The sequence below is a fragment of the Sciurus vulgaris genome, assembly GCF_902686455.1.
Source record: "Sciurus vulgaris genome assembly, chromosome: 15".
NCBI lineage: Eukaryota > Metazoa > Chordata > Mammalia > Rodentia > Sciuridae > Sciurus > Sciurus vulgaris.
This window is the reverse complement of record NC_136476.1, coordinates 67,643,476-67,656,889: the sequence shown is the minus strand read 5'-3', so window position 1 is coordinate 67,656,889 and position 13,414 is coordinate 67,643,476. Positions and strand designations below refer to the sequence as shown.

The following is a 13,414-nucleotide window of genomic DNA, read 5'->3' as shown; positions in this document are numbered from 1 at the left end:
GTTTCCCAATTACTGTGAACCTTCTAGGTTATAATCCAGGGGCTTCCCTGACCTCCCTAGGTCAGTAAACCACTGTTTTTCTTTGAGAAAATGTTCTTAAACTCACTGAACTGCAGATCTCACATTTTTTAAATCAGGCAATTTGCACTGTGCATATTCCAGAAGGTGAACTTTAGTACTGCCAGGAGCTGTGGTTGTATTTATGTGAAAGAGAAACTACAAGGTAGCAGCAGACATGCTTACCAGAATAAGACAGAATACTTACTTGATGAGAATTTTATTTCTGGTCCAGGAAATCTCAGGCTGGGGATAGGATTCCACTGCACACATGAAAGTAGCCACTTCTTCAACTAATGCATCCACAGTTTCAAGAGGAGTGGTGATGACAGGAGCTAAAGCAGAGGAGAAATCAAAGAAGAACTTTCTAGAATGTTGTTTACTACCCATTCCGTAAGTGGTCAGAAACCATTGCATACCTGAATGAGAATTATATTTCCCCAGAGCAGAAATGTGCCAAAAGGAAAGACTTTATGTAGAGATCATTGTTCTACTTCCAAAATAGGCATTTGGGAATCAAAAGAAGCCTTTCCAGAAAGGAGGGCTTAGAATTTATTTTATATATGAATAGAAGTAGACGCTGATTTTGTGGAGCCCAAAAATCTAAAATCATGAAAAAAATTCTGTGGCTGCTCCAAAACCAATCAACAGGAACAGAAGTGAGTCTGAAAAGAAGTCATAGTAGAAAAGAATGGCAATCTTAAAGAAAAAAAATTTTCCCCAAATTTTATAAAGATACATTGCTCCCATTGCTGGATCTATGGAGGGTCTTAGGAGGAGCTCTGAAGTTTAAGTTTCCTTAGCTTTATAGAGAATACATAACTGCATATGAGTGGAATAGAAAGAGACTCAACAATAAAAGGACAAATGACCCAAGTAAAAAATGTACATTTCTCCAAAGAAAGGATACAAATGTTCAATGAGAAGGTGAGAATTAACCATGAAAGAAATGCATATCAAAACCACAAGAGGGGCTGGAGTTGTGGCTCAGTGGTAGAGCCCTTGCCTAGCACGTGAGCCACTGGGTTCGATTCTCAGCACTGCATATAAATAAATGACTAAAATAAAGGTCTATCGACATCTAAAAAATTTTAAAAAATTAAAAAACCACAAGATCCCACTTCACATTCACTAGGATGGCTAGAATCAGAAAGAAAGATAATAAATGTTGACAAGGTTGTGGAGATTGGATCCCTGTGCAATGCTAGTAAAAATTAAAACTGTGCAGTCACTGTGGAAAAGAGTATGGTGGTGCCTCAAAAAGAATGAAATTATATGATTTGAAAGTTGTGACTCAATTGATATTTGTACACCCGTGTTCAAACTGACAATAACAAAAAGATGGAAGCAACTCAAGTGTCCACAGACAGATGAACGAGTAAACAAAAGGACACATATCTATACAAAATAATATTATTTGACAATAAAAATAAATGACCCACTGGATATAGGTTTTCACAACTGTAATCCCAGCTGAGAGACTGAGGCAGGAGGACTGCAAGTTTGAGGCCAGTTTCAGCAACTTAGTAAGACCCTGTCTCAAAATAAAAAGGACTGGGGATGGAGCTCAGTCGTGGAGCAACTCTGGTTTCAATCCCTAGGACTGCAAAATAAATAAATAAAAAATAAAACATCATTATATTCTATAACGTGTAGGAACCTTGGAAACAATGAACTAAGTGAAAGAAGCAAGTTGCAAAGGGCCAAGGACCCCATACTATGTTTCCAATTATATAAAATGTCTAGAATTGGCAAACCTACAGAGACAGAAAACATATTTATGGTTGGTTGTCTAGAACTCGGTGGAAAAGGGAGATAATGAAAGTGTTCTAAAATTGACTAATGGTGGTGAATGCACAACTCTGAATTGTACACTTTCAGTGGGCAAAGTATATGGTGTGAATTATATCTTAATAAAGCTAGATAACAAGAGGAGAGGCCATACATATGGTGCTTCTCTCTTTCCATCCTTCTAAAAAATGAAGGTTACCTGGATTTAAAAAATGAGACAGGAAAAAGAACAGATTGGTAAAAGGTGCCCCCTCTTTAATGCTACTGGAAACCTATGAATCCTATCAAAATGATGGATGTGGAGCCCTGGTCACCTCAACAGCTGTGGTGGTATGTAAAAGAAAGTGCTAGAACCTAGACTTAGGTGATCCTGGAACTCTACCCATGGCATACTCTTATTTAAAATAATTATCAGAATCACTGCTGTGTTGCCATTATTATCATCCAGCACATACTTATGTATTCTTTTCCAAGGAGTTGGCACTGGATTGGATTAGAAGCAAATAAATGTGGTATATCTACACAATGGAGCACTATTCAGCCGAGAAAGGCATGAAATCTTGTCATTTGGAACAACATGAATGAATGTAGAGATCATTCTATTAAGTAAAATAAGTCTAGCACAGAAAGACAAACAGTGTACTATTGTTCTTTTAAGCAGAATCTAAAAACTTTGATTCCATAGACCCAGAGAGCAGAGTAGTATTTACCAGAGAGTGGGGAGAATAAGGGCAAAGGAGAAAGAAAGAGGTTGATCAATGAGTACAACGCTATTTGATAGCAGGAATAAGTCTGGTGTTCATGATGCAGCAGAATGAAAATAATTCACAATAATACATTAGGTATCTCAAAATAGCTAGAAGAGAGGAATTTGAATGCATTCACCCTAAAGTAATGATAAAAATTTGATAAAAAATTTGAGGTGGCCAATACACTAATTACCTGAGATGATTGCTATCTCATATATACATGACCTAAAGCATCATAATGAACCTCATAAACATATACAAATATTATGTATTGATCAAAATAAAAGTAAATTTTAAAATTCCATAAGAAAAAAATTATAAAGCTCTGCCTTGTAAGGGCCTACATCATGTAGATGATGAGTTAGGACAGATACATAAAATGATCAGCTATAATAATTAGTTATGCCTGCTATTCCTGAATAACTCATGTCCCCTATGCTCCCAAAACACCAACATTCAAACAATACATTATACCTTGACTTCAGTTAAAATGCAAGGTGGGATAATTTAGAGGTGGGATAATTGGTGAAAGTCTTAGGACTTTCACCAATGTGCCTAGAACAGACTGGCCCATTGTTTGGCCACAGAAGGAAGATACATCCCCTCTTTGAACAAACTTTACATTTCCAGTGAAGTCAAAGCCAAGTTCATCTGCTGCAAGAGAGGAGAAATGGTGGGCAGGAGTGTTTTCTTGGCTCATGTCTCCCTTGCTAATGTTGTTCTTTAAGTTGCAGTTTCAGCATCATCTCCTTCCAGTCTCCTGATTTGCTAGACAGAACCAGATGCCCTTTTCCTTCACCTCGGGTCACCCTGTATGTCACTCTTACAGCACTTGCCATAAAGACTCTATTAAAAATATGCTTGTGTCGTTGTTCCACATCAATTATCAAAACCTTGAGCTTGGAGACTGTGTCTTAGACCTCTTTCAAATCCCAGGTTTAGTATAGTTACTGATGTACTGTTTAAATGAATTAATCTGTATTTCCGAGGCCCTTACAACAGGAATAAAGAAAAATATTTCAAGAGCATAGTTGAAAAAGGAGATCAGAATTTTTAGGTAAAAATGACCTTCTCTGAATAAGCCTCAGAGTCACCCTTTCCCCAACTTCCCAATAAAATAACTGTTAACATATACAGAATATAATATATAGGAAGAGAGATGAACATTACTTAAGAAGAGTTGAATGATATAAAGGATGGACTGACAGGCATCGATAAGGGAATAACCCAGAAACTATATATAGAGGAAAGAATAGCTAATCATTTTTTAAAATTGAAGAAAGCAAATAAACCACAAATATTCAAGGTGAAAGTACCACCAAGTGCCAAGATAGATTTTAACAAAAACCAAATTCATCACCAGATAAATTAGATTAAAACTATACAAAATTTTTAACAAAAGGAAAATTCAACCCTACTAGAAAGAAAAGTCAGTTACTTTAACAGGAATGTCAATTAAGATAACCCAAGCATATTCAGCAACAATTTATGACAAAAGACAAAAAGAATATCTTTACAGGCTTGAGAAAAATAACTACCAGCCTGGAATTGTATAGTCATCTTAAATAGGGCACCTATAAACAGATACATATATTAAGTGTTTACTTCTCATGGTTAAATCTGTTACTAGAACAAATAAACTTAGTAGGAAATAGCCTGAACCCCAAAGAAAAGTGGGCATTGGAAGAAACAACAGTTAGAGTACTTGGTGATAAAACAGAATCACAATTTTAATATGTTATGTTATATTAAAATGCAAACCATTAATTTCTGTGTTTAAAAAGAATGGAATTTAATTCTACACCAGCATTACAAGATGAATGTTCAGAGAAGAAGGTAAGTGAATAGTTAAAACATGCTAAGCCTTTTGCCATAAGCAATAACATGACAGAAATACTGAATAACTACAAATGGGGATAGAAATCCATGGTTAAATGCAAATGTTACAACTTCATTGTAACCACTAAAAGAATAGATTAAAAATTCAAGTTTCCAAAACAGCAGGAGAAACAGAAAGGCTAGGAAAACCATGATCAGCTAAAAGAAAAAATCAACCAAAAAACAAAAAAACAAAACAAATGAATAAACAAAGACAGGAAGAAAAGCAAGACTAAATAAACTAAGAATAAGGGATGTTTAAGGGAAGACATAACATAATATGGAAGAGACAAGCTCAGATACGTCAGCAATCACAGTAAATTCCAATGGTATAAAATGACCTATGAGATGAGACACCAAAGCAGAAAAGACACTTCTAAACAAAATAATACAGAAGTATTGAAAATAAAGGAAGAAAAAATAATACAAAGCAAATATTACCCCAAACTCAGTGATACAGCAGTTTTAATCTCATTTTTTTAAAGTTGATAAGCTTTTACAGGGAACAAAAGAAATACTGCCTAATTATAAGAAATAATGCATCAAGCAGATACAAAATCCATGAAACTTCAGTACTTAGAAGTATAGACTCAAAATAAATAAAGCCAAAAGTAAAACTAAAATCACAAGAATACATGGAGAAATTTCCTGGTAAGTGTTCAATGCATCTCCTTCAGAAACTAATAAATCAGACAAAAATAGTAGTAAGAATAAAGAAGATAAAAACATTAAAATTAATGTCTCTGATATAATATTCATGTATAAAATGATGCTAGAATGAGAAAATGTATTTTTAAATGAAGTATAGATAAAACATTCGAAAGTATTGAAAACCTACTAAGTTACAAAGGACAGTTTCATCTAGCTCCCCAAATCAGTTTCATACAGCCTCTATTTTCTAAACCAAATACAGATCTGGAAGATATTTACAATAAGAAGATAGTAAAATGCATAAATTACCATTCTGTTTGTAGATCAAAAATTATGAACTATATATGCACAGAGAGAGGAAACTTTTCTTTTTCAAATTCCTATGAAAACTATAAATTTAATAGATTTCAATAACAGATTATATAAATCACATCCTTGGACCACAATTCAATAAAACCAACCTCTAATGAATAATTTGTTAAAAAATTAACTACAAACAATAAAGGCTTTTCAAACCAAAATTTTTCTAAGTATTTCTCACATCAAAAAGAAAAACAAGTTGGGCACTGTGGCATGTGCCTATAATCCCTAATAAGTGACTCTGGAGACTGAGGCAGGAGAAACTCAAGGTCAAAGGCAGCCTCAGCAACTTAGTGAGGCCCTAAACAACTTAATAAGACCCTATCTCAAAAGAAAAAATGAAAAGGACTGGGGATATTGCTCAGTGGTTATCCTGGGTTAAAAAAAAAAAAAAATAGGAAATTGGAATTGTAATTAAAAACCTTCTATGAGGCTAGGGTTGTGGCTCCATGGTACAGCGTTTGCCTACCCAGTGTGAGGCATTGGGTTTGATTCTCAGCACCAATATAAATGAATAATAAATGAATAAAATAAAGGTCCATCAAAATCTAAAAAATTTTTTAAAAATACCTCCTATAATGAGAAACTACACATCAGAAAGTCGTACAAATGCTGCTGTGAAATCATCACCAGGAACATAAGAGAAATTACTTTATCAAAGAACACTTCTGTAAAAACCACGAGGACCCCCAAAGGTTTTCAGGCAAGTTCTTTTAAACTATGAAGAAAAAATTAAGTCTCAAGTTCCATAAAAGCTACAGAAAATACAAAATATAGAAATTCAAAATATAGTTCCCCTGTCAACTTTTGGACTAACACATGTTGATTTAAGTTAAACAAGATATAAAACCCTAAATAAATTTTTAAAACCCAAATCAAGCCCAATGGCTTATTTTAAAACAACTACTACATGGTAGTCACAAGAAAAAAAAAAAAAAAACCTTACAAAAATGTAAGAAAAATATTATTATAATATTGTCACATAGATTTTGAGAGTTCAAAAATAATAAAAATATTAAGCTGGGGGATATAGGTAATGGTGGATCCAAAGCTCATCTGATGATGTTGGATGCTTTCACTATTTAACAAGACCATTGAGCAACCAGACATTGAAAAGAAATCAACCACAGGGCTGGAATTCAGATCCCAGCTCCACCACTTCCCCGTTCCACCTAGACAATAACCCACACTTCACCTTGGTGTCTTTAGCAGTAGATGGAGATGATAATAAAGCCCACATAGGCCTGTCATAGGACTAAATAAGTAAATATATGAAAAGCATTTAAAAGTGTGCTTGGTCCACATGGAACACTGCACCGATGTTATTTTATTCTACAATTTAGAAACAGAAACCCACTGTTCTCCTGATTTTGTCTTCCCACTGTGGTTTGTAAGAGCTGGCTCATACTGGCATGCAAGAGCCAATTGTTAATTTTTCAGGAATTTTGTGAGATAATTGTTAAATATAGCCATCGGTAAAAAACTAAATTTTATAATTTGTAATTAAATGTTATATTAAAAGTAATAATACTTAAACACCATCACTTCTTGTTCAACTCAATTTTGCCATTATCCACGCTCTTGAGGATGTTGTCATGCCACATACCTGTTTGGTAGAAATAGTATGTAAAGGATAGCACCACACATGCTTTGTCCAACCCCATCTTCAGTATTTGTTGGTCATTTAAAATTGGCTGTGGCTTGGAGTATTTACACTACAGAAATCAAGTGCAAAAAATCCAGCCTATTTTTTCTTAGGAAGGGGGATATTAAATCTATACCAGCACATGGTCATTTAAACAGGATATTATGCAGTCAATGCAGGTAATGTTTTGAAGAGTATTAGTAATCTGAAACATGCTTATGCTTTAGTGCTAGGTAAACATGGCAGGTGGCAGAATTGTATACCCAATATTATTACCACACTTTAAAAAAAATACATAGAAAAAATTTATCTTAACAGTCCCAGAGGTATAAGTGACTTTTTTCTGTTTTACATTTGCTGCATGATTTGTGTTTTCAAAGTAAATCTTAAATGCCACATATTATTTTTATACAAAGCACTTTATTCATTAATTTCTTCCACTCAATAAACAGAAATGGAAGTGACAGAGGTAATAATCTTATTATTAATATTATCTTTCCCATGAGATGACACAAACTCTGTTGAAATCAGTTAAGAAGTCTTATAAAGTCTTGAAAATCTTTGATATGGAGAGATACTTGAGCCATTACTGAGAATTTCATTATATTAATGCACTCAGTGACATGACAGTCTTACATGAGTTTGACTAGTAATATTAGTGTCTATATAGGTTAAGAACCTACTGTGTGCCCTGCATTATATTCATTATTTCCTTTATTTATCACTACAAACATAAAGGTAGATGCTAATAATATTCCCACTTGCAGATGAGGCAGGGGAGTTGAGAATAGTTAAATAATGTGTCTAAACATTACAAAAGTAGGAAATGATAGGTCTGAATTTCTGGTTTAAGGTTGATTGAAAGTTCCTATCTCTGTGTTGGGCCTGGGGTTGTGGCTCAGTGATAGAGCATTTGATTAGCATGTGTGAGGTACTGGGTTTGATCCTCAGCACCACGAATAAATAAGTAAAATAAAGGTTCATTGAGAACAACAAAAAAATTTTAAAAAGAAATACTTAAAACAAACAAACAAACAAACAAACAGATACACTTGGTCTTCAGTCCTGGTTACACACAGAAGAAAAAGGAAAACTTACATTAGCATCAGTTTCTATAGGCGGAATATAATTGATTAAGTCCACTTTACCCATATTCCAAAATCATCCAAATGTGTTTTCAAATTCTTAGTGACACCCTCACATCCTTGTATGTAGTGATATTTGTTGGTTCAGCAGATCGTCTCTTGTTTGCTTTCGTTCTACTATCCAGCTTTCATCTCAGCCAGAGCCTGTTTAAACTAGGGCACTATTTCTTCTCACACCCCAAGAACGACATGAATAACAAATACATGAAAACAAACACAACACTTTTCTGGACCCAAAGAGCACTTAACTTGAATACTAGCTGCCTGACAAGTAGGACCATATATTCCCTTCCCTTGGTATTTCATGGGCTCTAGGATGTGGCCATAGACCTACCAACTTCTGATTATTGAAAAGCTGCTGATTCACATGACTGAATGACTAGGTGTACAAAGAAGTCAGGTGCACTTTCCTCTTTCTGTTTTAGCAAAATCAGAGCAGAGACTTGGAAAATTTTCATGCTTCTCTAACATCATGAATGCAACATTTTTCTTCAATATAACAAAACACTTCGGTATTGGGAAATTTCAAATTCTCTGAAGAGGATATTTAACATTGACTCACTTGGTATATCTTAGAGACTGACATATTTAACTGAAGATGTTATAAAGTATAAGCTATATTTTGTTATGATTTACTGTCACTTGTAAGAGTCACTGATAATAATGCTCAATTACCACTTATCAGTCCTGTGTCATTAATTCCTTGCAAGACAACACCTCTTGGTCCTTGCCTCAAGGGTGGCTTTGGCACAGGCAGTTCTGCTCAGCCTGTTAGAATTTCTGAAATTGCCTCTCTTGGGGGCACACCTGTGGGTTAAGCCACAGACTCATAGGACGCATGTGAAACATGCCTGGGTATTATCCAGGGGTGATCATTACACCAATCATTGCCAGTCCTTAGCATAATACTGGATTGTGTTAGGCACTTCTTCATTTGATGAGGAAATGGAGACTTACAGAGACTGTACTTTCCCCAGAGGCCCCAGAAAGATGTTGGGGACGAGGAAGAGGAAACTTGACCTCAAGGTTCTCTTCCAAGCGTCAAGTGTCCTTGTTTCTCTTTTTCATTATCCGACCTCTATCCCATTATCCGACCTCTATCCCATGGTATTTTGTCATATCACCCAAACTCCTTTACCCGCTAGTTCTTTAGCTGCAGTGACCCTGGAAAGCACCAGTCATGAATTAATCCGCCATCTGTCCTTGCTACCCCTATGTTCATATGCACTGCTGGATAAAGCAAAACAACTGTTCAGGTCAGGGCCACTGCAGAGCTACTCCCTCAACCCCAGCTGGGTCCTCTGCACGACCTGGGTAATCCTTCTGTCATCTTCCTGAATGGACTACTGCCCTCAGGTCCCCTCCCACCCCTCACTGTCAGTCTACCCCAAAGACCCCAAGCCCAACTTCACCTTGGGCAAAAAGATAGAGATTTAAAGAAATCTTGACATTTTGCTCTTTCTTTCTGTTCTTTAAGGTCAATAATATTTGAAGCAACTGTGTTTCCCTAAACATGCAATGAGTAACTCTTGCCATGCAGGTCAATATAAAGCATTCATCCGGGACTTGATGTCCTGGATTTCAATGACAGCTGTGTCCATACTGACTTAGTCATATGTTGAATCTGTGAATCCTATCCCTGTATGGATATAACTTAAAAGAGGAGTTTACTCAAACACATAGCTAAAAATATAAATCACTGAGACTCAAAAGTTTCTAGGTATGGTAGCAAATGAGGTTATATTGAAAGTGGGGTTTTGATAGGAGGTTTTCATGCACATGAAACAAATCCAGAGTTGTTTACGTGAATTCCTGTACTCCCTCAGAATTTAATATCCTGCCATATGCTTAATACCCCTCAATAAAGCATTAAGTGTCATTGAGGTATGTGGTTGAGGCACGTATTCAACAAAATGTTGCCTACTTTCATATACAGCCATTCTCCTATTTGAGGTAATGAAATTAAGCTCATCATTAAATGTGATGGAGAAAGACGGTGTCCTTGTGTTTCAACATTAGAAGTCTCCATTCAAACTAAAACAATAAACTATTGTCTGTATGTGATGAGTATTAAATTTGTTGAGGAAATTATGTGCAGAGTTAGAAAAGAATCCTCTAAATACTCTTACACTATTAAATTTGTCCATTTATTTCATAATTCATTATTATGCTGATTCCTTCATTTCAATTATGATAAAAGATATGGGAAAAATACACCATCTAAATAACTTTCTGAAGTTACCTTCTGCCAAGCATACAGAAAACAACTATGAGATGATCTGGGTGGAATATTTTCATAACTTCTAATAGTATTAAAATATAGCACATTAATTTGGTTCTTTTCTTTCAATATATTCTGTGTACCTCAACATTTAAAAGTTTTAAGACTGTGTTTTCTTGATTTCACTTAGTCTCAGAGCTAGTGTGTATATTAAAATGAATATTTGATCTCCTGGACATAACGCTTTGGGCTAAAGTTGACGTTAAACCCATGCTAATTTAGATTTTGCACTAAACAGAGTAAGAACAAAATATTGTTTTTGTTTAATACACTATAAGAAATAAATTTGGAATTGTGATTATATGATTACTTTATTTAAAGCCAGGATGTTGGACAGTGTTACCTCCATGCTGTAGTGCTTTGAAGTTTTTGAAACAGAAAAAGTCTGTATTTGAATTAAGACTTTATCTGAAAAGTTTAGAAATGGAAATCATTTCTTTTTGGAATATATATTAGGAGTTATTCATACAGAGAAGTTTGGGATTTTTTTGTTTTATGTACTGAATTCTGATTTGGATCATCAAAATCAACTGTACTGATCTTTATAAGACTAGATTTTAGTAAATGCCAATAATTAGTCATGTCACTTTTCTGTAACCGTATGTGCAGAGTAGCACAGAAAAGATTTATGGCAATCCATAAGTCCCAGCATCTATGCGCTACCTTTCCGGACATCTGTTGTATGATGAGGAAGTATTAAAATAATCTGAAGCCAATGTTAAGTCTTTCTGGCTATTATTAGATATTTGAAAAGGTCTCGATTCTCTTTTATCTGCTGCCTTAAAGTATTTATTGGAAAATTAAACATTGTAATGCGTTTGAAGATACCATTCTGATCAAGTGAAATGGAAAAAGAGAAGCAACACAACAAAGCAAACCTATATAATCAGACCTGGAAGAAAGCTGTATCTTATTTGCTTGTGGACTTTGATGGAGGGGCTCCAAAATTTGGGTGAACCAAAAAATGTAAAAGTAGGTTTCCGGTCTTAATGTAGATACTACCTTCATTTATCTACACAACACAAACTTTTTCAGCTAAAACACAAAATTCTTTTCATTCATTGTGAAACATTTAGCTTGAAAACTCTTCGATGCCACTAAGTCTGCTTTCTTTCTCTCTCTCTCTTTTTTTTTTAAGTTTTCAATGCAGCCCTTAGTCACTTGGCAAATCACGTATTTTCTAGTCTTCCTGATTTGAAATACACTAGTGTCAGTTTCATAATACACTGGCCAGAAATCATATCGCTGTGTACATTCTTGCTACTGAAACAGGTGTTTGTCAGTTTCTTAAGTTGCTTTCCTTTCCCCTGAGGTGGTGTTATTTCCGGTACATTCCAAAGGCTCTGAAAAAAACTTTTGTGGGCTCTTGCCAAGCCAAATCATGACTCCAGCCTCAAAGGTATCGAAACCCCATTGTCCTCAGGCTATCATTACACAGGTACTTTGTGTGCATCTTTATTTCTGATTTTTAGCAACAACATATTAAGAATTTAGTGAACATAAATTGAAAATGCAGATGATTTTTGTTCAAAGGAAAACACTTTGGATACCCAGAAGCTGGCTGGATTATATTCCTGGCAAACCTGGTATGAAATGGTTTTTGTCATCCATTTAGACCACCCTGAAGTTTAACAAACATAAACAAAACAGACCCTGATAGCTTCCCGTCTGTCTGCCAACATTGCCCCTCAGAGGAAGAACTCTGCATTCACTGCATGGCTAAACTTTTTATTGCAGAACTTAGGAGGGGAATATCAGCTGAGAGGAGACCATCCACCAATGGCTTATGTATCTAGTTTCCTCTTTCTCTATACATTTTATCCCGACATCACCAAGTAAAAGTCAAGCCCATCATACCATGAATCCGTGAACGCGCACACACACACTTTAGGACTGTGACAAAGCAAGAAGAGGACAAGATCGCTCAAACCAACCTTTTGGAAGTTTCTCAGTCCCGCTGAAGGCAACCAGAGTGAGAATTTGTACCAGTGGAATGTTGACGAGCTCTCTCATGGTTAATCCTGGCTCAAGCAGGAGAAGTTTCCTTCTGGACAACGCAAGGAAAATGCCCCACAGTTTACATTTTAAAGCATAGTTTGTTACAGTAGGGTTGTCCGCTAATGACTGTTTGTGTCAGCAGCACCACGGGCTCTAAGTATAATCAGGAATTCTCAGTCTTGGCTGTAATGATGGACACGGCCAGCTGGTCAGTATCCACTTAGGCCAGTAATGCAAGTGGAGGGCTGGAGGAACAAGGGAAAGAAAATCCCTCCAGAATCCCTTTTAAGACAGTGGTACAAGGACAATACCAGATGCCTATGGCAACCATCACTGTATTCCCTGAGGTACAGACTTTCTGATCTTCTGATTTCAGCCCACCACCTCTCCTGCACAACAGTGGGTCTATTTAACACTGACCCCTCTCCATCTCTCATCCCGCCCTTCACATTCAATTCATTCAGATTTGCCAACTAAACAGTCCTTGAATTCTTCCCCTCTTTTTGTTCACATAGTATCGTGCTATTCCCAACCAATTCCCCAAACATTCATCTTCTCTGATTGACAGTCATAGCATCCTGTGTCTTCTCCCTGTCTGTGTCTTATTATCCTCTAATCTCTTTTCAGACAGCCCTTCCTGCTCAAAAACCTTTGGTGACTTGACATTATATAAAAACATATGCAGATGTCCTTAATGTGATATAGGAAGGCTCACCTGAATCTGTGTGCCTTATCCTTTACAATCTGTGCTTATTATAATATTCAACAATCTGCTCATGGTGCAGTTCCCAAACTACCCTAACGAATGGAAAAGAATGATCTTCTCAGACTTGTGATAGATTGCACGAGACCACAGCTC

General features: G+C 35.8%; 1 protein-coding gene across 3 annotated transcripts in view; it reads right to left on the bottom strand.

Annotated features, from left to right (window-relative positions):
* The window catches only part of MUSK (muscle associated receptor tyrosine kinase), a 111,694-nt gene extending 99,012 nt beyond the window's left edge, over window positions 1-12,682 (bottom strand). For all 3 annotated transcript variants that reach the window (XM_079112629.1, XM_079112628.1, XM_079112630.1), the window contains exons 1-2: window positions 12,492-12,682; window positions 266-392 (exon numbers count right to left, since the gene is read on the bottom strand). In XM_079112629.1, the coding sequence (XP_078968755.1) occupies window positions 266-392; window positions 12,492-12,570 (206 nt within the window). In that variant the 5' untranslated portion in view covers window positions 12,571-12,682. The remainder of the gene's footprint in view (window positions 1-265; window positions 393-12,491) is intronic.
* Window positions 12,683-13,414: the final 732 nt, after the last annotated feature.